The sequence below is a fragment of the Pantherophis guttatus genome, chromosome 3 (genome assembly GCF_059756535.1).
Source record: "Pantherophis guttatus breed Tessera chromosome 3, ASM5975653v1, whole genome shotgun sequence".
Classification (NCBI taxonomy): Eukaryota; Metazoa; Chordata; class Lepidosauria; order Squamata; family Colubridae; genus Pantherophis; species Pantherophis guttatus.
The window spans coordinates 79,178,375-79,205,230 of record NC_142065.1 but is presented as its reverse complement, the minus strand read 5'-3'; the positions used below and the strand labels follow the sequence as shown (position 1 = coordinate 79,205,230).

The following is a 26,856-nucleotide window of genomic DNA, read 5'->3' as shown; positions in this document are numbered from 1 at the left end:
AGTCAACCTTGAGCCTGGCAAGATTCGAACTTACTAATTGCAGACAGCTGGAGTTAAATTACAATGCATTAGTCTGCTGAGCTATCCAGCAATTTTATATGCTAATGAATTCTACACTAATCTAAATATCCAGGATAGCTTATAGTTTATATTTATGCATAAAATATCTGCAGTGCCTATTATGTTTTTAGTTTTCCTGATGTTTGTCACAGTGATCTGTAAGAATCACTGTTATTGTACTGACGTACATAATACATGTATACAGCTGGTGAATCTTTTATTAAGTTTGAATTTTGTGCCCTTTTCTGTTCTATTCTCATGCAATCTGTACTTCTGAATTAATATTTACAAATCTTAATTCAATATCAAAATGCTGCATTAGGTTGGAACTATATAATTGAAAATGCAGCCTTATTTTATAGTAGCCCTGTTCTTGTCTGGAGGACCATAAAAATTAAAGAAATTTCATCAAATTAAGTATCCTTGGGTATTTTAGGCATGTAAAAAAGGTAAGAATAATGCCCCAAATTTAATCATATTTCAGCCTTAGATACTGAGCCTCTGCCTAAACAATGCTATCTAAATTTTTGTTAGCATGGATACCAAAGGCAAGTTATACGATCAGTTCTATGAAGTTGTAAAGCCTTTTTAATACTACCTCAGTAGTGCAGTGACTCTGTATTTAAAAGTAGCATATCAACAGATGGGATAAACTTGTCCTTCTTGCAAAATATAATATGTTCTTTGATGTGCAGAGAATGGGGAATAAAGATATTAATTCACAACAGCACTTCTGTGATGGCATAGACCACTCTTGAAATTACTGACATCTTTAAAATGGGTTTCCTTTGTGTTCTCCAGTTCCATACTTAAAGTATCTAACTAAAGAGAAAAGCTCACTAGGCAAAACTCTCACTGATGTATTCTATAATTCTACACTTTTGGTCTCAAAACTTAAAAGTTGGAAGCCAGAGATAGATACCCCTATTTGATCCCTAGCTGTTTAGATTGTTTTGATTTTTTATGGGGTGTGTGCGTGAACTAAGTGATGCAATATATGGGTTTCCTTGTTGGACAAAATGTAATCAGTGTCAGCTAAGGTTCCTTTCCACGTGCCAATGAGAAGTGTTTATACATGCTGTACCTTATACTGCTATACTTGGCATCCTTCCACTCCCTCCCACACAGCAAAGTATATACTTAGTTCAATCTTTCACAGATGCCATGTTTTAGAAGTATGGTGTGGATTTTAAGGACATATGGAACACAGCCTCTGTGAGATTTGATCACAACTCCTGTAGAACACCATGTTCAGCTAGGTACAGAACTGTCCAAAATGCGTCTCTCTTCTCCCTTAACAACAACAACAACAAAACCTGTTAACTCTTGTTTATTGAAACATAAGAGCAGAATTAATCTGAATCAAATGTTTCTAAGGAGCTGGTACATATCCATTAATGATGAAAGGCAGTTCTTAAACAGCATTTTTAATCTGTAAGGTGGCTGGGAACAAAATATGAGGCACCTCACTTGAACTCCCAGAAAGGCTTCTTGTAAATGTGTGATGTAGGATGTAGTTTCAAGTCACATATGAAATGTATTTAGCCTTGTTTTCAAACATGCAGCTACTAACCACAGAATTCAAATGTGTTATCTTTAATATATCCAACTACTTTTTTTGTGTGTCAAAATTCTTGCCAAATTCCATAACCTGTTAACACTGGAAAAAGTGCTGTTTATTTTACTTAATTTTGTCTTGTGCATTTCTAACATTATGTACACCCATCACTATCGAATAAAGTGTCAGCTGAAGCTAAACTGTATGAATGTTATTTAGAATAAGACTTGAAGCAACTTATTCCTCTTTTTCATACATTTTGCTTCATTGATCCAACTTCATTTTTCTCACTGTACCATATTTTTTAGAAATGAAGCGTGATTGCTACTGCTGCTACTTTTAAAAGAAGTGAATTTAGACCAAGGGATCTTATGCATGGCAACCTTAAGTTACTAGTCTCACATGGTGAAATTGCCTAGAAATTAAGCTGGTTTAAGATACTGCTGTCTAGATTTCAATCCATTCTTGAGCTTTGACCATTTTGCTACTCAGATGTTCTATCCACATAGTGGCTACTGTGGGCTTTAATTGAGGAATTTCCTAAGCCTTATCCTCCACCTCCTTCTCTGACAAGAAAGTGAGCACTAGATACTTTCCATGAGTAGGTTTTGGAGACCATGTTGTCCCAATAGACCTTTTCTAACTCTTTGTTGAGAGTCCATCAAATTTGACCCCTTCCTATCTAGCATATTCACCAGTGGACTTGTGAAAAAAAACCTTAGTTTACTCTTCTTTCTTTAGGGTTAAAAGTGGAAACTTGTCGATTTCATCTGTTAAAAAGAAAAAAAAACAACTCACCACTGTTTCACTGATTGTCTAATTAATCTTAGACAACCCAGTGATGATTCTCTTTAACCAGCTACCTATCACTTGCCTAGGTGCTAGTTCACAAAGTGCATATGCAGATAGGTACACGTGAACTGATTTTTCTGAGCACGACATATCAGAGTTACAAAAACAACCCATGTAATGCCTGAAACTTGCTTCAAAGCAGGGCAGGATTTCAAGTTTTACATTTGCACATTGCTGTCCTTTGATGTAGATATCCCCCAAAGTGGCTGTGGAAAGTCCATCCAGTGACCAAAAGGAAAGGGAAATGCTGGCATTTCTGTACAATGCTCAATAGGAGCACAAATATTGAGATCAAATTGAAGCACAGCAGAGAAACCAATACATGTCAGAAAACACTACTTTGAAAAGGAAAGCATGACTGCAGGCCAGGATAGGGTGAACTAATGGTTTTGTCCATTCAAGCCTTGCTAATTTACTGAACCACTCTAAAAAGCCATTGCTACTAAAGGGGCATTAGTTATCTCAGGTATTATTTAAAATCAGTCTTCATGATTTCCTTAGTACTGAATCCAGTTATCAGCTTTAGATCCTTTTAGACTTGAGATCCACTCTCCTATCTCCTCCCTGGGATAGTGATTCTTCAGTGCCACTGAAGACTTTCCATAAATCTACTAGGAGCATCCTGCTCACATGATAGGAGGATTCCTGTCTGCTAGTCTAAGGACACTTTCATTCTAATTTTACTTCCATCTAATAGCTGTTCAGGAAGGATAAGACCACTCTGCCCAACTGGACTCAATCCATGATTAAAAGAATCAATGTAGCTTAATAGTTCCAACTCCCAAACTATTTTAAATAATGCAAGTTAGTATCAATAGCATATTAAGTATGCAACTTGTGGAAATTTCATAGTGGTTTATATTTATTATCTCAGGGCATTCCTTATAAACTTCTTATCCAAATAGGAAATATTCCAACAGGAAATCAATATTCCTACAACAAACATTTTATTACAGCCATTGGCCAATCTGCAAAAACAATAAAGCTCATTATTTTTTCCACGATGTCTGAGATAAGGGTGGTGGCGATGGACTTCCCAAAGGTCATTTTATAAATGCTGAAAATGAATTTCCAATCAGAAATTTACCGATGGGCCACTGGTAAGTGACAAAAGTGTGAATGCACTTCATATACAAGCAGGTGGGGAAAAAGCTGGACTGGAATCAAAATAACAGGATTTTTTCCCCACGTAATTGATCCAACAAAATTGGAACTCCATCTCAGCCACTCCCCCCACACCCCCGCAAGACATATGAGACTCTCCAGGTGGAAACCTTCTATTGGAACTAAGAACAAAACTGCCACTGCATGTAGAGCAAAAGATTTAAACTCTCCTTACAGAATATGTAACTTTAAATCTAATCCGGCACCATGGCTGATGTTTCAAAGACTTATGAAATACCTTCAATCATATTTATTGCAATGTATGCTTTATTATACAGGTAGTCCTCAACTTACAACCACAAGTGAGCAGAACATTTCTGTTGCTAAGCAAGGTAGTTGTTAAATGAGTTTTGCCCCATTATACAATCTTTTTTTGCCACAACAGTTACATGAATCACTGCAGTTGGTAAATTAGTAACACAGTTGTTAATTGAATCTGGCTTCCCCATTGATATTGCTCGTCAGAGGGTCCCAAAAGCTGGTCACATGATTCTGGGACACTGCAACCATCATAACATAATATGAGTCAGTTACCAAGTATTTAATTTTTGATCACCTGACAGTGGAGATGCTACAACAGTCATAAGTGTGGAAAACAGTCATAAGTCACTTTTTTTCAGTGCTGTTGTAACTTCTAACAGTCACTAAACAAATTGCTGTAATTGAGGACTACCTGTGTATAGGATCATTATGAATTGTTCATCAAACTCAAGATTAAAACCAATACCATGATGTAAAGTATGAAGCAGGCATTGCTTCGAATGTCCTCCTTCTCTAAATGATGAACTCTAAACTATCATCTAGGAACATATAGATGTTTACTTATAATTTACTGTCATTGCTAGCACAGAGACTTACTGCCTGCAGTCTATATCACTGCTTTGCAGACTTCTTATTTCAGTAGGAAAAATTGAATGGACTTTATCAAAGATGCACAACATTTGAAGAACTTCACTATAGTTTCATTCTGGATCTTCTATTTAATTCAATTTAGTTGCTAATATTTTGTGATCCAAAAAAAGTTTAGAAAACAACGAATTATAATCAATTAAGGTCAATTATAAGAGTATGATGAGCTGCTATTGCAAACTGTCTTACTAGGGAAGCTTTCTTGCAAAGGGAAGCTTTCCCTTTGAAAGTAAATTTGCTCCCATATTCTCAGCAATCACCAAGTGATTCCGATCACCAAGTTATTCCAGTGCAAATAGAGCTTTTGAGAAACAAAGGACTTAAAATAAAAATCCCAAGATGGCTATTCAGGATTGTTGTGAAAAATTCTAAGGGAATGCACAAAAAGAAAAGAAGGATGTACTACATATATAAATAATGTATTTATTTACATAAGAATCTTTATTGCTACCTTTTAAAAATATGCTTTTGCAAGATAGTTTATGGCCATATTCATAAAATATACAGGTAATTCTCAATTTATGGTCATTATGGTTATAAATTGTAATGGTTATATAGAGGGTCACCCAAATGACTAATTCCATTTTACGACTTGTTTTGCAGGATAGATAAATCATTGCAGTCATTAATTGAATCCATCATTGTTGAACAAACCCATTGTTCACTACAGGGTTTGCTAGGGTGCTATTGCCAAAAACCAGAAGAAATTGACTGGTTTTGGCAACATCATAAATTGCAATCATGTGACTGCAAGACGCTGCAAATAACCGTAAATGCAGGCTTGTTGCCAAGTACCGAAAATATGGCCACGTAATTGCAAAGGAGACCCAGCTGTCAGAACTTCAGAACCCAGTCTTAAGTATCTTTCGAGCAATCCATCATAATTTCAAATGGTTGCTAACTGACCAGTTGTAAGTTGAAGACTACCTGTATTTAAATGAAAACATAAGATAAAATAGAAAACAAAACTATCGCATTTTATGAGCATTTGCTTTTGCATATACAACTCTGTACGATATACTTGGAAGAGAGAATTTGTACTTATTTAAGTATACATGCCTTTGCAGCTTTTAGAATAGAATAGAATAGAATAGAATAGAATAGAATAGAATAGAATAGAATAGAATAGAATAGAATAGAATAGAATAGAATAGAATAGAATTTTTTATTGGCCAAGTGTGATTGGACACACAAGGAATTTGTCTTGGTGCATACCCTCTCAGTGTACATAAAAGAAAAGATACACTCATCAAGAATCATAAGGTGCAACACTTAATGATAGTCATAGGGTACAAATAAGCAATCAGGAAACAATATCAATATAAATCGTAAGGATACAAGCAACAAAATTACAGTCATACAGTCATAAGTGGAAGAAAATGGGTGATGGGAACTATGAGAAGATTAATAGTTGTGCAGATTTAGTAAATAGTTTGACAGTGTTGAGGGAATTATTGTTTAGCAGAGTGATGGCGTTCCGGAAAAAACTTCTTCTGTCTAGTTGTTCTGGAGTGCAGTGCTCTATAGCGTCGTTTTCAATCAAGTCCAGTAATATGTAGTACTTGGAGTGAAATCTCAAAGTCCAATGAAATTTATTCAACATGTGGTAGGAGCACAAAAAGAGCAATACAGTATAAGTGCTGCTAAAATATGAAAAATAACACAATATGTTTGAAAGAGATGATTGTGGTAACAATCTGTTGCCATCTAGTGTTCACTGATGTAAATATTATCACAAGCTATTCGAGTATAAAATATAGCTGGCATTTTTGCTGTGTTTTCTTGTGCCATATGCACTATTCCATATGCAAGGACAATACCAGTTTTGGGCACATTTTGGCTAGTAATCCATTAGAAATAGAAGTAGAAGGTAGAAGTGGAATAGGTCTAGCTTTACTTCAACATACTCACACTTTTGTGGCAACCTAGAATCTCTAATCAAAGTACTACAAGCTATACTATTGTCTGAAATTCACCAAATAGGGGGAATGTGAGATGATACTGGAAGTGTGTATTAATACAAAAACATTTCTTTAAAGGTCTCTATATGGGCAAACAAGATGACTTCTGTGTGTCTGATGAATCAGAAAACTCTTGATGGGCAGTGGGCAATTCTAAGATTCCCACTCTCTCTTCTTATGGCTCTTTAGGTTGGAATTGGACTAACCAGTCAGTCCTTCAAAAATAGCACTTCTTGTAAATTAGGACTTTTGATTTATACTGTCACCTATAAAAGAAAGCAAAGGCAGGTGGCTAATTATTTTTTTCAATGTGTAATCTAAGGCAGACATGCAAGTATGATTAAACCATCAAGCAGTTATGTTTTTCTACATTGTTGAGGTTGGTAACCTACTACATACTTTCTCTATATTAATAAAAATGTTATATAAAATCTCAGTTGACCAAAGTCATAGGCAGAAGTCAATAACTATGGTCATCATCACGTATGTTGATGAAAACGGTTTCTGAAAGTCTGTGACTTTTAATGGTGGAGGAATAATTAAAAACATGAAGGAAAAAGGAAGATATGTTTTGTGTCTGTGAAATTGAGAAAAATGTTAAATGTGATCTGAATAAAAATGGTCTAATCCAGTGGAGTAAAACTGATAGATAAGTTCAAGGAACTTTAATTATTAAATTTAATTATTAATTAATTATTAATTATTTATTAATCATTTATTATTTATTATTTATTTATTTATTTATTTATTTATTATTATTTATTTATTTATTTATTATTATTTAATTAGGTTTAATTATGAATGAGAGAGTTTAAAGATGCGTCAGAAAATATGACCTGGTGTTTAGGTGGGTTGTAGGAACCTATAAGTTACTGGCAGTTGCATGTTACTGCTAGAGAATCAGTTAGGTGTAGTGGTTAAAGCACCAGGCTAGAAAGAGGGAGATCATGAGTTCACGTCCTACCTTAACCATGAAATCCAGATGGGTGGCTTTGAGCCAGTCACTGTCTCTTAGCCCAACCCACCTCACAGGGTTGTTGTTGTGGGGAAAATAGGAGCAAGAAGATATGCTGAATATGTTCGCTGCCTTGAGTTATTTGTAAAAATAATAAAGGCAGGAAACAAACAAACTCTCCACTAAATGATGAGAATGTGACCAGTACAGTATAATAAATATCTAAATATTAGTTTTGAAGCTTAATCTTATTGCATTTTTTCTATATGACTAAACTAATTAAACAGAAATTAGTTTAGTCATATAGAGAAAATGCACTAAGATTACATTTCAAAAGTAATATTTGAAGGAAAAGACAATCTGTTGATATGAAGGGAAAGGCGGATAAAACTGGTAGAAGCAATAGGTTTTTTTAAAAGACAAAAGATTATTAACTGGACATGGTGAAAGCAAGGATGGTTTGCAAGGATAAAAAAATTATAGAAAAATCACAGCAAATACTATTGATATAAATTTGTTTCATATATTTCTTTTTATTAATTATTGGCATACTATTAATTTATTAATTTATTTGGCATACTAATTCTTATTCCCAATCTCAATTTTGCTGATTCCGGAAAGAAAGCATGATTAATATGTATGTACTCCCTTTCTCAGCATTAGCAGATACACATCTTTTGCAAAGCTGTACTCTCTTTGGCTCTTTTATTAGCAAAACATGGGTAGCCAATCTAAACATGCGTTTTTAGAAGGCTTAGAATGAAGAAATTAAAACCAGTTACATAATGGTGAAAAATATAAAAGGAGGATTCTTGTAAGAACACCAAATTAAGATTGCACAATGAATTATAATTGGATATGGCTGCTAAAAATAATTGGCTTCCAACAAATATACCAGTAAAAATGTGACTGGCTAGAAAAACTTAAATAATAGAAAAATATGCTGGGAAAGTAATGCTCTTAGTTAAGTTTTTCTGAAAATTACAACATTTGCAATATCGGACTATGCGAGGCGTATACTGTGTTCCCGGACATGCATCGTAAGGAAAGAACACACCAATGGTACGGAAAGAATGTACCCATCTAAGCCAAGTATTTATTATCTTTTGTCGTAAATACATAAAAAGTTTGCTCACTTCCAGAACAATGCATCACATTGGGAAGAAATTCTGGGTGGCTTTTCTGACTGAATTATTTGCTTTGTACGGAAAGTGACAAGTACTGGATTGATACTTCAGAAGAGTGCCAGTGACTATATCCAGATCTATATTCAGCTTTTATTCTTTGCACTTCCAGTTCTGAATATGATCCTGGATAGAGAGGACTGGGTGGCAGCATATAAACCGAAGGAAAAACTGGAGATATTAATGGCTGCCTTTTGCCTGGTAGTGATTTTGGGGGGACGGGGGACAAAGAGAGATGTAGGGTCATACAAACGGTACTCGCTTTGAAGGACTGTTTGTAGGGGGAAGGTCTTAGAAACTTCAGCCCAAGTTCTCCACATCCTGTAATGGACATCTGGATGATAAGTTAAAGAGAATTTCTTTAACTGACCCAGAATGTATCTTTCTTGTGATGAATATTTATGACTAGGAATTGTATTGTGTTTAGTCCCTTTACTTTGGCCCCCAATGTATTCTTGCAACTGTATTAAGGTACTGTTTCTTACTTTAGTCTCTGTAGGCAATCACCAACTTTGCTGGTAAATGTACACTCCCAAGGAAGTGTTTGACTAAGGTCTATGCAGGAACCCCTGCTAAGAATATATGAAATTTTGATCGGCAGGCATTATAAATGCTTATTTGCCACAGGTTCACCATTACAGAAATTGCATTTAAGGAGATATTCATAAGGCTAGCTCTATTTTAGACCTCTGTGTGTGGTAATATGTTTTCCCAAACATATTAAATGTGCTTCTTTCACTAAGAAAGTAGTTGTTTTTAGCTGTTCTCTTGCTAGCATTCCACATACTGATGTGTCAATTTGGTTAACTGCTATGTTGGGCTTAATTGGTTGCATGTGATCTATTTTACTGATTTCTGTGGTCACATTTCTGTTTTATACTTTTCATATTTTTATTATTTAGTGCTATTATTTGGCAAAAAATGGAATATATATAAAAAATAATGTTATTTGTTTCAGAATGTAAGTTTTAAATAGTTTGGATTCAGGAGTTTCTAAGAAAATAATAACATTTAAAGCTAAAAAGGAAGCTATGGTCATTGTAGCAAATATGGTCTTGGATCTTTCCTGTTCTACGTCATCTATTCTGCCACACACTAAACTTAATACCCCAAACTTCATTCCTCTGAACTACACTTAAACTGGGTTTAATACAATAGTTAAGACTATAGTTAGTTTGTAATTTATGGAAGATCTCCACTAAATATTCAGTATCACCTCAAAAGAAAAATGGGATGCCAATAAGCTCTAGATCTGGTGAGCTAGCTTGAGTATGATGGAAGCAGTAAATCAAGGTTTGAGGAAAATTGTGCTTATGGATTCACTTTCTGCATTTCCATTATGGATATATGGCTGTAAAAGGGTATGTTATTGAGTTGTACAAATATGAGTTTTGCATCAGAGAGGAAATAAAAAACAGATGGTTCATTTATGATGCAGAGTCAAATTTAATGCGGCAGAAATGACATTCGCAGAGATGAAAGCTGTTACCACATTTCCAAGAAAATATCTTTGGCAGAACAGACAAAGGTCAAAAATGTGACATGTATTTAGACAGACATTTGCATCCGCAATGTAATTTTCCTTAAGACTCTTTCCTATATTCCTAAGTGACAAGATGAATTGAAAGTATGGCTTTTTCCAGAAGCAATCAAATTATTTTAATGCCATGGAAATAAACCTTGAACCTCCAGGGAAAATGTGAAGAAAGGTACAGTGAAGAGTGGTTCATGGATCTCTCTCTCTCTCTCTCTCTCTCTCTCTCTCTCTCTCTCTCTCTCTCTCTCTCTCTCTCTCTCTCTCTCTCACTCACACACACACACACACACACACACACACACACCACTCATGATGAACAATTCAGTTTAAGAGTTACTCTCAGCATTAATATTAGTGGAAAATACAAATCATTCTTCAGGAATAAAAACTGACATGCAATGGCCTGTAAAAGAAAAATAACATGGACTTAAGTTTAGACAAGGGGTAGGGGAGAATCAGGACTCATTCAAGTACTCTGAGGGGTAACCAGTTGTGAATGATATATCTGACACTGAAGTGCTACATGGTCTTGCATGTAGCCATTTGCATCTATCTATCTATCTATCTATCTATCTATCTATCTATCTATCATCTATCTATCTATGACACCCATCTCACTGAGGCAACTGTGGTAGTGTGTAAAAGATAAACCAGAAAAATTGCCATTATACCCATGGATAAGAATAAGTGACTCAGATTTGTACCCCTAAATAAAATTTGGTTCAACATCCTTGTAAATGATTTGCACAGAAGCATAGCTATAGCTAGCTGTACAGCCAGGCACAATACTAGGGCATCTTGCATGCTTGGAGTCCAACGTATTTTCTTTCGTCAACGCAAAAGAATTTGGCTCCTTATTCTGAAGTATATTAACAATTTCTGTTGAAAAGCATCATGCCTGAGAGTGCACAGGTGAAGCTTTGGGAAAGATACAAATGTAGAGTATCTCATAGGCTGTGAGGACCGAATTCTATTATTATTAAAACAATTGCATCCTATAGGAACCAATACACAATGAGGATTATGTATTGCTTCATTTATAAAACCTTTCCAGCTCCATTTGACTTCCTTTAAAAACTGACTTTTTTAATTTTAAAAACAGAAACCCAGTATGTTGGAAAATAATGCATCACCAGCCTCATTTTTACCCTCCAAGTATGCCTTTGGGTCCCACCCCATAAGTTTTCTTAGAAAACAAAACCGGCATAGGGTCTGTTTTCCAATGCATACAAATTGTTGCCGCATAAGAAATTGATTTGGACCTTGTTGTTAGTTGCTCATGCAAAATACTGGAAAATCAAATTATAAGAGGCATTGTTCAATAGCATTTATAAGCACCAAAAACTTAGCAAAAGGCTATTAAAGGGGTGTACATTTCATCAGATTTGATCACAACATTTTAGTTATTTTAACAATATTTTTTCTAATGGATTGCTGTTGTGTACAACTCTATTTTTCACAGAAATATTGAATATAGATGTTTCAAATATTAGATATCTCATAAGCATTTTCTGTTTTGGGATTATTTTTCCAACTCTACCTCCTCATTTTCTTCTTACTACTATACTGCTGTTGTTGTTTAATAATTAAATTTAATACGCTGATTTAAATTATTAATATTTTATTATTATTTAGAATTGGGTATGTTTGCAAAAATGATAAAAGGGAAAAATGGCCAATGTTCCCCTCTCCCATTCGTGCCTCACTGGATTAAAAAAAAAATCTGGTTGGCTGCAAAAAGCACCAGAGCTTGCGCCTTTAAACTAAAAAGCAGAAGCATCTTAGTGGGAAAAATGACCCGGTCGGCTCAGTTGCCCAAGGAACAGAACATTAAGTAAATGCTTCAGAGTGTTATCTGGAAGTGCCAATTTCTATATAGAGTAGCCAAAGTCTAATATTTAAAAACGTAGGCAGCTATGCTTAAAATAAACAGAATATATTGTTGCAAGTAATAATGGGAGTTTCACGCATATCCAATCTTCCTACCATTTATATATCTATCTATATATATTGATAAATTTGAAAGTATCAGCTTTATATAACTTATATATTACTTTTATCCAAAAATAAAACACCATCACATATCTCCAACCTATGCTGCTGTTTCAAGCATTACTTAACTGGTATAAGTTATACCTGGTATCACTTGCATAAGAAAATTATGAGCTAGTTGGGTGGTCAATAATCGTCCCAGAAGGTCATAATAGGAAATGATTTCCATCCTGCTGCCAAGAAAACTGTAAGGCTGCACCAGGAGTTGAGATGAATACATTTTTTAAGTTATAAAAAGCACCCTAAGTGATGCATCTTTCTTTCTTCTCATGTTTCCCTTATTTGTATATCAGAAATTCCTTAACCTTACGTTAAAAATTCAGTAACTTAAAGTAGTAAACTATGGTATAGTAATAGCAATAGCACTACACTACAATTAGTATAGTACAGGAAGAAGAACCCATTGCTACAAGAATTAAATCTGCAAATAGCACCTGTTGGCAACCACTTCAACAAAATGTGCTTTCCTAGGGAAAAAACCCAACTTTTATAAAAAGTTAATGCTAATAGCTGCCACTTGTGTGCCCATGCTCATTATTTTAATCTGGATCACTGCACAGTTCTGCTACTGTAGAAATGACTTGGCAAAGGGACTGGAGGGGGAAAAATCTTTATACACAACTGCAGAGACCTCTAGTGGCAAGCCAACATTTAGCAGTGGTTTAAAGAGAAAGATATCTTAGCATAACTTCCCTAGACTGTATGCCCCAATGCAAGGGTTAACCTTTTTTAAGGCAAGGAACTTGTATTAATTTTTCTCAGGAGAAAACAGCACTTGAGCTTTGAATGACGTATATGGGATCATCATTCCAAAAGTAAATGAAGTCAAGACAAAAGCTAAATTTGGTTTCATTAGAATTCAAGGCAGGGGATACAAATTAGAAGCATATAATATCACAACGATACAAAATGATATTTTAAAGAAGGACTAAGGCAAGCCAACAAAGCTTTCTCCAGAACAGACCAATTCTCTCATTCCAATAAGAATTCTTGGAACATCTGTGGCTTAAGATTGTTTATTGAAATCCTAGCTTCATTGGAACCATTTTGAAGTGGGTGTTATGCTGTCAAAAGGAGAACAACAAGAACCTTGCCTACATTCTTAGGCTCAATAGGCTCAAACTCCTTCCAGATTACCTGACATCTTTCCCCAAAATCCCCAATTGTGCTCCACCAAGCACCACTTTCACCTGGATTTACTTGGTCCCTCGCTCCAGGAACTCTGTTCAGATGATCCATCTTTTTACCTGGAGAAAGTTGTCACTCTTTCATTACCAAGTACATTCTTCTCAAAACTCCATTTCAACTCTTCTGTTTCCTCAGAAAGGCACAAGTTTTCTTTTCATTCTCTTCGGGCAGTTCGGAATCCATCAATGGTGCTTGGAGCACCCTCCACCATGCTTCCGATATCACTCCTTAATTGAATGGAGTTCTTTTCCCCAGAACAGATCTCAGAATGGCCATCTTCTTGCTCTCCCTTTTTCCTGGAAAGTCATAAGTAATCAGATGACAGCTATGTCAGCAATGAGACTAACTCAAGGGGCAAAACTAAACATAATGTGTAACCCCAATCCCACTGTCTATACTGTCCTACTGTGGCACGTTGCCCAAAGCATCTAATGCTCTCTCAACTTTTCCAGCTCACTCGTTCTCTCATCGTCAATGTTCTTTAATTAATCCAGCAAATCTGCTGATTCAAGGAAAAATACTGGCATTCCCATTCATCTTTTCCTCTACTTCACACCTTCTGTTCTTCCCCTGTTCTTTTCCACTTTCCCTCCCAACAGCTCATCCACTCTTCACTAAAAGAGCATCCAGTATTAAATTTAACATGCCCAAATTCCACCAGTGACAAAACTCCTTCATTTTCACTATTCCTTCCCAAACAACTATCATTTCCCAGTACCAGTTTACCAGCTTCCATATTGGTATTCCATACCAATATTCTGCCACATTAACAATTACAAGGTGCTGCATTAGCATAGAGTCTCGAGTCTAGTCTATCTTCCGCTAAGATTGTTAATTAGGTGGCTGACTTTGAGCCAGTCATTCTTTTTTTAACCTTTACCTACTTTACTTCAAAGATTTTTTGTGGGATAAAATTGGGAGGATGGAGCACTGTGTATTCTGTTTTGAGCTCCTGAACAAAAATAAGGATATAACAATAAGAAATCAATTAAATGGCAACTTTTGGAATCCTTGGAGACAAATGCAATCCAAAAACAGCTATTTGTTTATCCCTTTTTAATATGCCAAAAACTCTTAATTATTTTAAACATGTTGGAGCAATACTTAACAGAATTATTCTACTTAATGTTAAGACAAGATTTATTTATAAGCCGTAATCATTTTTAGGCTGTTCTTATTTCCCATGTGTTAAGGTTTGTAACTAAAACACATATTTCATTTAAAAGCCTTTACATTGGAAACAGAAACCTATGACACAAGGCAAGTTGGCTGCCAATATTCACAAACAGCATGGCCCCAAGGGAGTTCAGTTTCCCTGTGCTTGCTTTAAATTATTTTTCAAATCTAATCTTATCATCCACTGAGATTGCAAAACGTCACTCGTGAAAAGAGTTGTAGGTTTGCAAAACAAGCCTTAAATGCTGGCAGCAACTAACCTTGATCTTAGTGTGAAAGATAAGCAGATTGGGATGTTAAAACAGCAACTGAGAAGACACTTTCATCTTGTGAAAGTAGCAGTATAATAAGACCTTACAAGCTGCTCCAGAATGTGGTCAAGGAAAAAATTAAGGATGTACATTAGTATTTCCATGCAATATTTCTGCTCACTTGTAACTAGTGGATTCACTAGTTGTAGTTCACTTGTAACTAGAGTCCACTAGTTACAAGTGATAATCCAGGTATAATTCTAATTGGTAGTTATGATTCAGAAAGTTCAACGTGATTATCTACAATACTGCGTTTCTCCAATTGTCTCTGCTCACCTTATAAGATTTGACAGGGTCCCTTCAATCATGGGTGTTAAACTGATCGCCCTCGGGCCGGACACATCACGTGCAGGCCCCAGCTCTGCGAAGGGGATAAACGTCGCAAAATGTCACGTGACAGCAACGTGACATGGCAAGTTTGACACCCACGATTTAAACAATGCTACCTTGTGAGGTCCCAGACACGTGCCTTCTCTGTTGCCATTCTTAGAATGCTATTTTCCCAGAACTCCATTTGAACTCATCCCTCTCAGCAGTAGAAAGGCCTCAACACTTAGCTTTTCATACAGGCCATAAACTGAAATGTTTACTCATATTGATGACTGAGCAAGGATGACTGAAATTTCTCTTTATGCACTTCCTCATAGCATTATTTACTTCTTACACTGTTTGCACTCTGATTGTTTTAGTAGTGTTTCAAAGCAAACACCCCCTTGAGTCTCTGATTGGCAGCTGTATAAATCTAACAAATGAATAAATAAATCATGTTGCCAAAAAAATTAAGAGTGTCACATCCACGGAGTTCAGGGTTTCCCAACCTTGGCAATTTTAAGTCCTGTGGATTTCAGCTCTCAGAATTCTCCAGCCAAGCATGCATGGATGCTGAAGTAAATTGCACAGCAGCTTTAGGAAAGAAAAGAAACATAAAAGATTTCTTAAGTTATCTTTACTGTAGATTCTTTACATGGGTGCGTGTGTATACACACACACACACCATGTATGTATGTATGTATGTATGTATGTATGTATATATGTATGTATGAGAGCAGGCATCAGAATTTCATTTTTTAATGTGTGCCAGTGTGTTCACAGAAAAAAAGTGACAATAAAGGTTATCTTATCTTATCTCATCTCATCTTACTACGTTATGAATAATTAATTAATAGTTAAGTAAAACCAATTCAGCCACGCTATTCAAATAATTATAATAAAGCAATCTAAAGGGCTAGCTCCAAAGTTATCAACGGGGATAATCATCTCCCTTGTCCTCAGCCTCCGAGACCCGCCAGAGACAGAGAGACAGTACTTTGACACTAAGCACTGAGATACTACTAATCTAATTCTAAAGTTAGGGCTGAGTGACAAACTGGAACGGAAATCCACACCAACGGCCAAATAAGGGAGCCTTCTCCTGTGGAAAGCGCATGCGCGATACTAGGCACGCCACCTCCGCGTGGGCCTGCCAGTAGGGGCGTGGCGTCGCTCACCTCAAGACACAGGAAGTGGAGTTCTTCCCGAGGGAGTCCACCTCCGGCCAAGCCTTTCTCGCTTCGCGGAAAGGTCGCTTCTCCCTCGTGGCCTTTTCCTGCGCTCTGCTGTTTTTGCCATGTCGGACGCTGAGCCGACGGCGGCCGGGAGGTCGCTTACCGAAGACGAAATGGCGGAGGTGAAAAAGGAAGTAAGAGAGGCGAAGCGGAGGGGGGGGGGGGAGCTGCTCTGACGGCGGCGAGCTCGCGACTAGGGCTGGCGGGCGCGCGCTTGGCGTAAGGGGGCTTGGAGTTCCTTGTTTGGGAGAAAGGGGGCGCCCCCTCCGTGATGATAGCGGGTCCTGCAGACATCGGAGGGGAGGGGGGCTGGAAGCGCCGTGGTTGCCATGGCGTTGGCGCGTCAAGTTTCCGCATGGCGGCGGATTGGCGGTTGGTCTGCCGAGTGTAGCCGGCGCGGGGAATTCCGCCAGGTGTGGCCTTTCCTGCCGCTGTGACGTCATTCCTGCCTTGCGTGGGGGCTCCCTTCTGCTGAGTGGAAAGCTTCAAGCATCGCTTGGTGGGATGCTGCTTTGTCTCCATCTGCTGGCAGGGGAAGGACGGAATATGTTACAATTTGGGGAGGGAACCTTATTATCATTTTTTGACATTAATACAGGTGGTCCTCGACTTACAAAGTTTCGCTTAGTGACCGTCGTTTGAAGTTACAACGGCACTGAAAAAAATGACTTATGACCGTTTTTCACACTTATGATCATCACAGCATTCCCCATGGTCATGTGATTTACATTTGGATGCTTGGCAAGTGGTTCGTATTTATGACGGTCACAGCATCCCGGGGTCACGTGATCCCCTTTTGTGACTTTCTGACATGCAAAGTCAATGAGGAAACCAGATTCACTTAACAACCGTGTTACTAATTTGACAACTGCAGTGATTCACTTAACAAATGTGGCAAGAAAAGTCATAAAACGGGGCAAAACTCACTCAACAAATTTCTGATTTAGCAACATAAATTTCGAGCCCCCAGTTTGAATTCCCAGAAACTTTAATTAAATGCATCAGTTAACAACCAAAGAAATCATTCAAAAGTTACTGGATGGACTCTGTTTCCATCCCTCTGTACTCTTAGAACAGGGGCTCCTAAATCTTTTGCCATCACAGCTCCTTTTAGGGTAATCTTAATGTATGCGCCTCTCATAAAAATCCAAATCCACCAAAATGGACAAAGAAAACAATGCAATGAAACTTTGTTTTTAATTACAAAATTTAAAACAAAAGATTTTGCCTCCTCTATCACTATGTTACTCACTTGAAACTAGTATTTTTGGAAAGGGGGATTTATGGTAATAATGTAGAATAAAGAGGTTCTTCACACCTCTCCTGAATTCTCTCTCACCCCTCCCTAAGGTATGAACACATTTCAGTTTAAGTAAGCCTATCCTAGAAGTTCCAGGTGGTGTTTATAGCACTTCCTCCTCAGATTTTCATATAACAATTGAGTCCTTCTCAGATAATACATAAAAGATAACAAGTGGCTCAAAACTCATCCAGGGAACTTCAGTGGCAAAGGATGGATTTGATTCTTGGTCTCCACAATCTTTATTTTGCATCTTAACTGCTATACTATACTAGATTTCCTTTTAATGTTCCATTCATTCTCTATGTTCTTCCAAATGCCTTTGTTTTCGTTAATGGATAAAAGTCTCCTCCAAATTCTGCTTTTCTGTTACAGCAGGTTGTCCTGTAGTGTTTATAGGAATTCCCCTTCGTAATCTCTGAATGTTGCACATGAATGAATCAGTGGAAGTTGGTTTTGCCTTTGTCCTATTTTTCTAGCAAAAACTATAGCTCTACAATATATAGAATATTCACTTTTTGTTCATAATTATAAGTCAATTTCTCTTGTGATCTTTTAGATTGTATTTATTGTTTTATATTGGAACTGTATTCAGAGAATAATATATTACATCTTAAATAAACAGATAAGTACATTAAATAATACATTGAACTCCAATTTATTTGATTAATAAAAAAGAATCAGTAAAAGTTCTAACCAAGCTATACCAGCAAATTTTGAGAATGAAGGCAGTTTAATTGAATAAAACAAGTTTTGACTGAGTGTGCAACCTATCACACAATATTCTTAATTTCACATGCTAGCAAAATAATGCTTAGGCTCATCCAATGCAGAGTTCTATGTGGGAAGGAGATACCAGATGTTCAAGTGAGCTTTTAAAAAGGCCAAGAAAGATGAGACATTGTCACTGATGCACACTGGAAAACTGAGAAAGCCAATAAATACAAGTCAGTATGTACTTCATTGTTTATTCAAAGGCCTTTATCATATCAATTGCATCAATCTGTGGAATGTGCCTATAAAAAAATAGGAATCCCAGAACATCTCCTCATGTAAAACCTATATACGGGTCAGGAAGCCTTTGTATGGACACAGCATGGTGAAACAGATTGGCTTTAGTTTGGCAAAGGAATTGGAAAAGTTGGAATACATTCAGAAATGCATCATGTTAAACTATATACCAAATGTTTGTATCATAAATTGTTTTAATTTTTATGTCATAAACTTTATATGTCATATGTTTTGTAAAATTTGCCAAATTTCAGTTCCATGGCAATTGTCCCATGTTTTGCATTCTGTAAATCCATTTGAGGAACCTTAGTTCAAAAATTGTTGCCCTAGGATGCACCATTTCACCCAGTTAAATGTTACTGAAATGAGAGTATAGCTAGGATAGTATAATATAAAGTATGTTAGTAGTCTTTACCAAAGATTGTGAACTTCCATTTCTTTTTAGTGTTAGTACTTTGTGATATTTGATTGTTAGTTCAGAAATCCTTATATTAGTACCAGGAAAAAAATTATCTCATGAACAGAATTAAAATTTGAATCCAAGACATGAATAACTCGTTCTTGATAAGATACAGTACTGCAAATTCTAACTAAAATTTATTTGTCAGGGATTATTTTTGATTCATTGCACCTTCATAGTAATATAAAGAATAATTTATGCATTGATAAAGTTAATCTTTTATTAACATGCTCTTATTTTTATGCTAGGTTTTAGAACGATTACGCCGCTATTTGTGTGACAAAATAATTGCAGAAAGACACTTTGACTACCTACGTTCAAAGAAAATACTGAGTAGAGAGGATACTGAAGAAATCTCTTGTCGAACCTCAAGTAGGAAAAAGGCCGGGAAACTGCTGGATTATTTAGCAGAACATCCAAAAGGACTAGACACATTGATAGAATCTATCAAATGTGAAAAAACACAAAACTTCCTGTTAGAAAAAATAACTGATGCCGTCTTGAAAGCAAAAAATGAAAAACTTGAAAGTCTTAAAGGTATTGTTTAATAACTGAATATTGTATATTTTAAAAGGGCTTATAAAATATGTAGCTACATAGCCTATTCCTATTCCTACTTATTTTTAAGTCACAAAGTCATTTAAGTCATTCGGTAAGTCACAAACAAGGTAAGTCAAAATAATTTGCCTTTGAATCAATGAAGGAGCAGAAATTTAGGAATAATGATATTCAAATAGAATGATTTTAAAATCGTGCTTTGATTGACAACCTATTTTCAGTCCCTTGAGGTCTTTATTGTGTACTGAAATGGTGTGATATATTATTATCATGTCCTTATAGAATATTTCTGATTCGCAAGCATTGAGAATGTTGAAGTAGACTAGACAATGATAGAGCACTTGTCACAAGTGGTTATGTTTATTGTATGACAGTAGCTAAATCAGAAGCCTTCTTTTGTTGCCTCTGTTGCATTTATTAGTAGTATATCGTGGCTTTAATTTGAATGGTTCAAAGGTTACTAACATTCAGGGATGATACATATGTATATATATAACAGAGTTATAAAAAGTCTATTGAGCTCTTCAAAAATAAAAATATTTGCATGTCTAAAAGGACAGATTTCAGAAATAAGATTTTAGGTCCTTGGGGTTGTAAAATTAACCTTCTGACATTTCAGTCCGTCTCCTTAATGGCTAATTGTAATTAGATGCAGACTCTAGATTGCATAGGTCTAGATTTTGATAAGTGCATCACTGATCAATGGATTTAGAAAATTGAGTAAGATATTCTCAGTTGTTCATATCTCTTTTGGACACAAGATATTAAAATGGTGATAGCAGTTGAGCTTCAGTTACTCTTAGAGGAAACTGGTTATCTACATCTATTTCAATGTGAGTTCTGGTCTGATTTTTTACTTTGGTTTCCCAAATAGACAACATAGCATTAAGAGTGCAATCCTATTAGCTTAGTTCAGGGGTGTCAAACTCTATTTTATTGAGGCCGCATCAGGGTTGTGTTTGACCTTTGGGTGAGTCTGGCCAGCTTGACGTCACTCGTGTTGGGGGCGCCTGTGGCGGCCAGAGCTCTCTGCCAGCGAAAATGGGCTCCCAAGCTCTGTTTCGACTGCGATGGCCTCCTGCAACCCTTTGCCAGTGAAAACAGAGTGTGGGAGTGCCGCCCACATCCATCGCAAGCTCCATTTTAAGCTGTGATGGCCTCCTGCAACTCTCTGCCAGCAAAAACTGAGCTCAAGAGGGTCACACGCAGCCCTCCCAAGTTCCGTTTTCGCTGGCAGAGGCACTGCGGGCCGATCCTTCCCTGTTTCCAAGGCAGACCTATGGGCCAGATCTAAACACTCCACAGGCCGGATCCAGGCCTTGAGTTTGACACCCCTGGCTTAGTTGGTGTTTTGGAATTTTCTGGCAGTTTTGCCTAGAAATATCACAAGATACTTTGACACATTTTCTCTCCAGTGTTAAGTCAGTTGGGGCAGTCCCCAGGACATTTGGAGCACAGTGTGTCCACTTTGTTGATGGCATGAAATCAGCTTTTTTTTCTTTCAAAAGAAGCTGTAGAGACATTGAGATGTCTGTAATTGGATGACAGTGATAGATCTAAATTTTATTAAAATGAAAATTTTATGGATGCTTAATTCCAAGTTCCTGAAAATATACTGGTAGTTTTCCTGACATTGGTGGGATTGGTCTCTGTTCAGCAGAGGAAAAGTTTATAAATTAATTGTTTCTAAGATGCCAAGGACATAAAGCTCATTACTACATAACCTTTGATTGGTATGGCAGCTACCGCTGTTCTTGGACATAAACGGCTTTTTTCTACCCCTTGCACTGGTAAATTCCTATATTAATTACTGCAGTGTGCTATATATGGTGCTCCTCTTAAGCATCATCCAAAATTGTTGCTATGTATAACCCTATAGTTAAAAGATTTGGATTGGTCGCCAATTTTCCACATGGACAAGATTTTATATTAATAACTTCGAGGTAGCAAAGTTGCATTTTTTATGAATACTTAGCAACCTGATCCACAGGACTATATGGGCAGTCTGGATAATAACTGGGGTTTCCAGACATTTTCTTTCCAAATCATTTCATTTTTTTTATTTATTTTGTCGCATTTCTAATAATAGAGGTTATTTCTTAAGATGAATTTTATTTATTAAATTTATATGTCACGCACCTCATTGTCAAGTGAGTCTGGGTGATTAGTTTTGAGATAAAAATTCTATATACCTGTAAATCTGAAACTTAAAAAAAAAGCAATGAAGTTAAATAGATAAAAAATGTGTCAATATGATGCAAGTTATAGCAATGGTTAAAATATCTTTTACAAGTATCATAACTAAGCAATCCAATATATTTTTTACAGGATCACGTTGTAACAACTGCATGGCTTCAGTATGTGAGCAAGCAAACAATCTCTCTAGATCGCAGTCAAATGACTCTAATTTTTTTGAAAAACAAAGAGACAGAGAAAACACGTACCTTCATCCAGAAGAATATAGTACAGCTGCTTTTGTATCCGCCTCTTCTCTTTGTTCAATGAATTTACCTATTACAGAGGTTGGAAACATGGAAAATTCAGTTTTCTCTACTCTTCCGGGACCTGGAGATCCTGGAGCGCCTCCTGTTCCAACAGAATTGCAGAGTGAGCAAGAGGAAATATCCACCACTTCCAGTGACAATCCCTTTCTACCTTTACGATCCCGCTCAATTCTTCCGTAGTAGTTGCTTTTCTTGAATAACTTTGGAAAGATAATATGCTGAATATTGCCTTATATAATTTTGCAAAAAATGTTTCATCTTTAAAATTTCTTATTGTACTTGGTTGCATTACTTTTGAAAACTGAAAGTAGGTGTTTTCCAAAAAATATTCATGTTTAACTAATCATGAAGCTGCTTGTATTATGCAAATTATAATAATATTATTATAATAATTTTATTATTATTATAATTTTATTATATTATAATAATAATACAATCCTGTACATAGAAATTCAGAAGTAAGCCCCACTGATTTCAAAGGGATTTATAGGTAAGTAAATAGTGGAATGCTATATTGAAAAACATTGGGAATACTTAAAAGATTTAATATATTTCTACACTTTAGTAAAAAGTTTACTATGTTCATTCAGTTCATAATGTCAGACAACTTATTTTCTTCTTACATAGTGGCAGACAAAATAGTTGCAGAAATTATGTCACATAGATTCCTGATTCCTGATTAGATTTATCTAATTATGCAAATCAATCACAAGGACAATTATTTAGCATAAGAGAAACTCCAGATTGATGTTTGGACTTATTTCTCTTACAGTTATTACATTGGAATAAAGTTTTCAATTGAACACTTAATCTTCAGAAAATATTGTACTCTGTTTGAACAGAAGGATCAGGAAGTAATGAGTACCTCAGCAAAGAGGGAAAAATATCTTCTGAATTACAGCATTATGACTATATCTATGAAGATTGATTGGTCTCATATTATATAGGTGCTCCTAGTTTAACAACTGCTTGTTCACTGACCTGGTAGAGTGGTACTTAACCAATCCATCAAATTCTGGTTGTTGTGGCACCCCTGCAGTCACCTTCCAGCATTACTTGATGGAAAGTCCTAATTTCCGCTTTTAAGCAAGGACTACCTTTTATTCTGAATGATTCAATTCTCCAAGTACACTTTTGGAAAACTATAGCCATTAAGAAATCCCTTTTGAATTAGGGAGTTTATAAGATGTTAGGCATTAAATGTATACAGTTCTTTAAGAACTGGAGCTTAAAATATCTGTAGCATGCTTACTTGACAGTCAATTTGAGCACGGTGGAGCTTACTTCTAATGGATATATGTTAAGTTTGCACTTTTACAATTTTGAGAATATTTCTAAAATGAAACTTCTCAATTTCTATGCTTATTTCTCAAGGTGAAACAATGTTGTGTTGGACAAATCATTTCTACTATGCCATCTCAGGGAGTATAAAATCATCTCTATTTTTTTCTCATGGCTTGATTGAGGTGCAACACTGTAAAGAAGAGATTCACTTAAAAGCATATTTATTTTCTAGGTAGCATAAAAGCATTTCTTTCTCTTCATCTTTATCTTTTGCCATTTTTGTTTCTTGGCCCATAGCAGTAATCTAAAATAACAGTATTTTAGATTAAATTCAAATTTTACTAGCCAAAAGCAAAACAACTTCTGTGGGGCTTCTGGAACAGCAAAAGTTTTATTTAAAAAATGTTCTTCTACAACATTTTGGATGAAACTGCAGCCAGTTATCTAAATTAATTAAATAAGTAGCTTTGTGTTTACACATGTTATTTAGAAAGCTATCTCACTGAGTTCTGTAGAACTTGTTCCCAGTTAGATATGCATAAGATTACAGCCCAGTATTTTAAGAAGACTATATCATGGGTGATCAGCCTTTTGGTTTACCTGGGCCCCATTGAGTGAAGAGGAATTGTCTTAGAGCAAATATAAAATATATACTTAATGTATATAAATCACATAATGTTGAAAGTTTATAACCTTTTGAGGTCACGTTAGTAGCTGTCCAGAGCCGAAACCTGTTCTATATGAATTCAAATTGGTGCTAGGTTGTATTATACAGTGCACTGCCCATGTTTCAGGACACAGAACTGTGTCAAGCCACAATCAAAGGGTTAGGGTTTCTCTTAACCCTAGGTCTTGGGTCTCCTGTAATCTGACAGTTTCTGTTGACAGCTTTTTAACTCAAATGCTACCTCAGCTCAAACTTCCATGATGTTTTTGCAGAGCATGAACTTCCCTGTTTGATTACTAACTGCAGATGTTGGCAAATTTATAAGAAAATACTGTATTTGCATACTTACGGACTGATTGTCCCTATTACTTTGTCATATTTTCTTTAAAAAAAATTCTAGTGCCTTAGTATTGAAATTAGATTAGGGTTTTTTTCTCTCTCTATTGTGCTTTATTTCATGTATGCCAAAACCTGTGTGAAGAATAATAGGTACATATTGAGAAATAACATACTGCTCTATTGAATGAATGTCTTTGAAAATCATTATATTTTTAAATCATACTTTTAAAAAGTATATACTTTATATAAAGCAATGTTGAATTGAAAAAAATATTTGGAAGTTTGTGGTTGCTGTTTAATGCTTTACAAATATTTACAAGTGGGCAATCTGTGAAGCATTTGTATAATAAACTTAAACGATTTTTAAAAAATAGTTTTCTCAGTATATGTCATGTCCTAATCTTGGCTTCTCTTCAATAGTTTTATGTACTTATACTATTAGGAAGCAATTTTTTTTACTAAGTATTTTATAAATATATTTAAAATATATATTAAAAAATACATTAAGAGCTGCGGTGGCGCAGTGGTTAGAGTGCAGTACCGCAGGCTACTTCTGCTGATCACTGGCTGCCAGCAGTTTGGCTGATTGAATCTCACCAGGCTCAAGGTTGACTCAGCCTTCCACCCTTCTGAGATCGGTAAAAAGAGGACTCAGATTGTTGGGGGCAATATGCTGACTCTGTAAACTGATTACAGAGGGCTGTAAAAAAGCACTGTGAAGCAGTATATACGCCCAAGTGCTATTTCTATATTCAGAACAGGTCCTTTGTTGCAGGTCACCTCGTAATTTATGGGTGTTTTGGATGAAAAATTGTCTTCCAAGGACCAAGGGCAAGATGGTTTTGCACGCAACCTAGATCCCACAGATGAAGCTTCGCTCACTCGCCTCTTTCACTGCCTGGTTCACAATAGGCCATGGACTGGTACCGGTCTGAAACCTGGGGATTGGAGATGCCTGATTTATAGTACACTCCCTTATTCTAAACTATCCTAAAAATACTTTAAGAAAGTATTTATATTAAGTAGGCATGTTCTATTCTTGAATCTGCTGAGGGAATAGGTCAATAGATCATTGCATATGCTGAGATGCAACCATCAAAACCATAGCTTATGTCCTATTGCAGTGCCCATATATCAGGGCTGGCAGTCCACATTCCTGCACTTATTCCTTGCTAGGTGCAGGGAACCAAGATTAACGTTAGTTTTTACTAGCAGATACTTTCCACAGAAAAGTATATATGCCACAAGGTTCTGCTCAATGGACTTAAACTCATTCCAATCTGCACTGACCAGCTGTGGTAGCACAGTGGTTAGAATGTGGTATTGCAAGCTAATTGCACTGACTACCAGCAGTTCGATTCCCATGGGCTCAAGGTTGACTCAGCCTTCCATCCAAGGTCGGTAAAATGATGACACAGATTGTTAGGGACAATATGCTGACCTGTAAACCACTTAAAGAGGGCTGTAAAGCACTGGAAAGTGGTATATAAGTCTTAAATGCTATTGCTATCATTTAGGGGACTATGGTGGTAATTTGGTAGTATTCAAAGTTTTTTTAAATAACAGTTTTATTAATTTTCTACTATTACATTTAATTAGTGCTTAATAAACATGTCTGGGTTGTTTTGTTTGCTTAACAATACAAATTATATTCCTAATCTTTGCCCCTTTTTTCCCGCCACTGATAAAATAAATTCCATGTTTAGTAGTATTCTTTATCTTCTTTCTGTTTAATCTTCAATGTAAGTCTGTCCATTTCTGCACAGTCCAATATTTTCTTAATTATCTCTTCATCTAGTGGTATTTCTTCATTTTTCCAATGCTGCGCAAATACAATCCTCGCTGCTGTTAATACATGCAATATTAAATATACACTTTATTAATCAAATTTTTCTGGTACTATACCTACCGGTAATAAAAAAAAGTTCAGGTTTAAGATCTACATGTTTTCCTGATATCTTTTCTAGCCACATTTGTATTTTTGCCCAAAATATTTTTGCTTTAGCACAAGTCCACTACAGATATGTGCCAGATTTTTGGTTACATTTCCAACATTTACTAGACATATTTTTGAACATTTTGGCTAACCTAGCAGGTAATAAATGCCATCTATAAAACATTTTATATAAGTTTTCTTTACAAGAAGTTGCCATAGTATTCAAAGTCTTGCTGCTTATCACTTTTTTTTAACTGTTGAGGTTTATGTATATATGCTTTACTCAAGTCTATGTGTTTTGACTTACTCCACTTGTTCTGTATGAAACAAAAGATCAGGCTCACTT

At 36.0% G+C, this 26,856-nt stretch overlaps 1 protein-coding gene and 1 long non-coding RNA gene across 2 annotated transcripts; one reads left to right on the top strand and one right to left on the bottom strand.

Annotated features, from left to right (window-relative positions):
• Positions 1-10,069: 10,069 nt before the first annotated feature.
• Positions 10,070-16,535, bottom strand: LOC117677146 (uncharacterized). Its single transcript, XR_004594666.3, has 3 exons — positions 16,395-16,535; positions 15,726-15,810; positions 10,070-13,716 (listed from the first exon to the last, which is right to left on the bottom strand). It is a non-coding gene; the product is annotated as an uncharacterized LOC117677146 (long non-coding RNA).
• BCL10 (BCL10 immune signaling adaptor) lies at positions 16,452-24,945 on the top strand. The gene is made up of 3 exons (XM_034437128.3): positions 16,452-16,585; positions 19,471-19,759; positions 22,109-24,945. Exons 1-3 carry the CDS (start codon positions 16,514-16,516, stop codon positions 22,462-22,464), a joined length of 717 nt encoding a protein of 238 aa, XP_034293019.1. The 5' UTR covers positions 16,452-16,513; the 3' UTR covers positions 22,465-24,945.
• Positions 24,946-26,856: the final 1,911 nt, after the last annotated feature.

Bases quoted from the DNA above. Each gene is read 5' to 3' on its own strand.
- BCL10 (XM_034437128.3), top strand. From the start codon at position 16,514: ATGTCGGACGCTGAGCCGACGGCGGCCGGGAGGTCGCTTACCGAAGAC. The intron at 16,586-19,470 runs GTAAGAGAGGCG...TTTTTATGCTAG, and splicing joins TGGCGGAGGTGAAAAAGGAA to GTTTTAGAACGATTACGCCG. The intron at 19,760-22,108 runs GTATTGTTTAAT...TATTTTTTACAG, and splicing joins AAAACTTGAAAGTCTTAAAG to GATCACGTTGTAACAACTGC.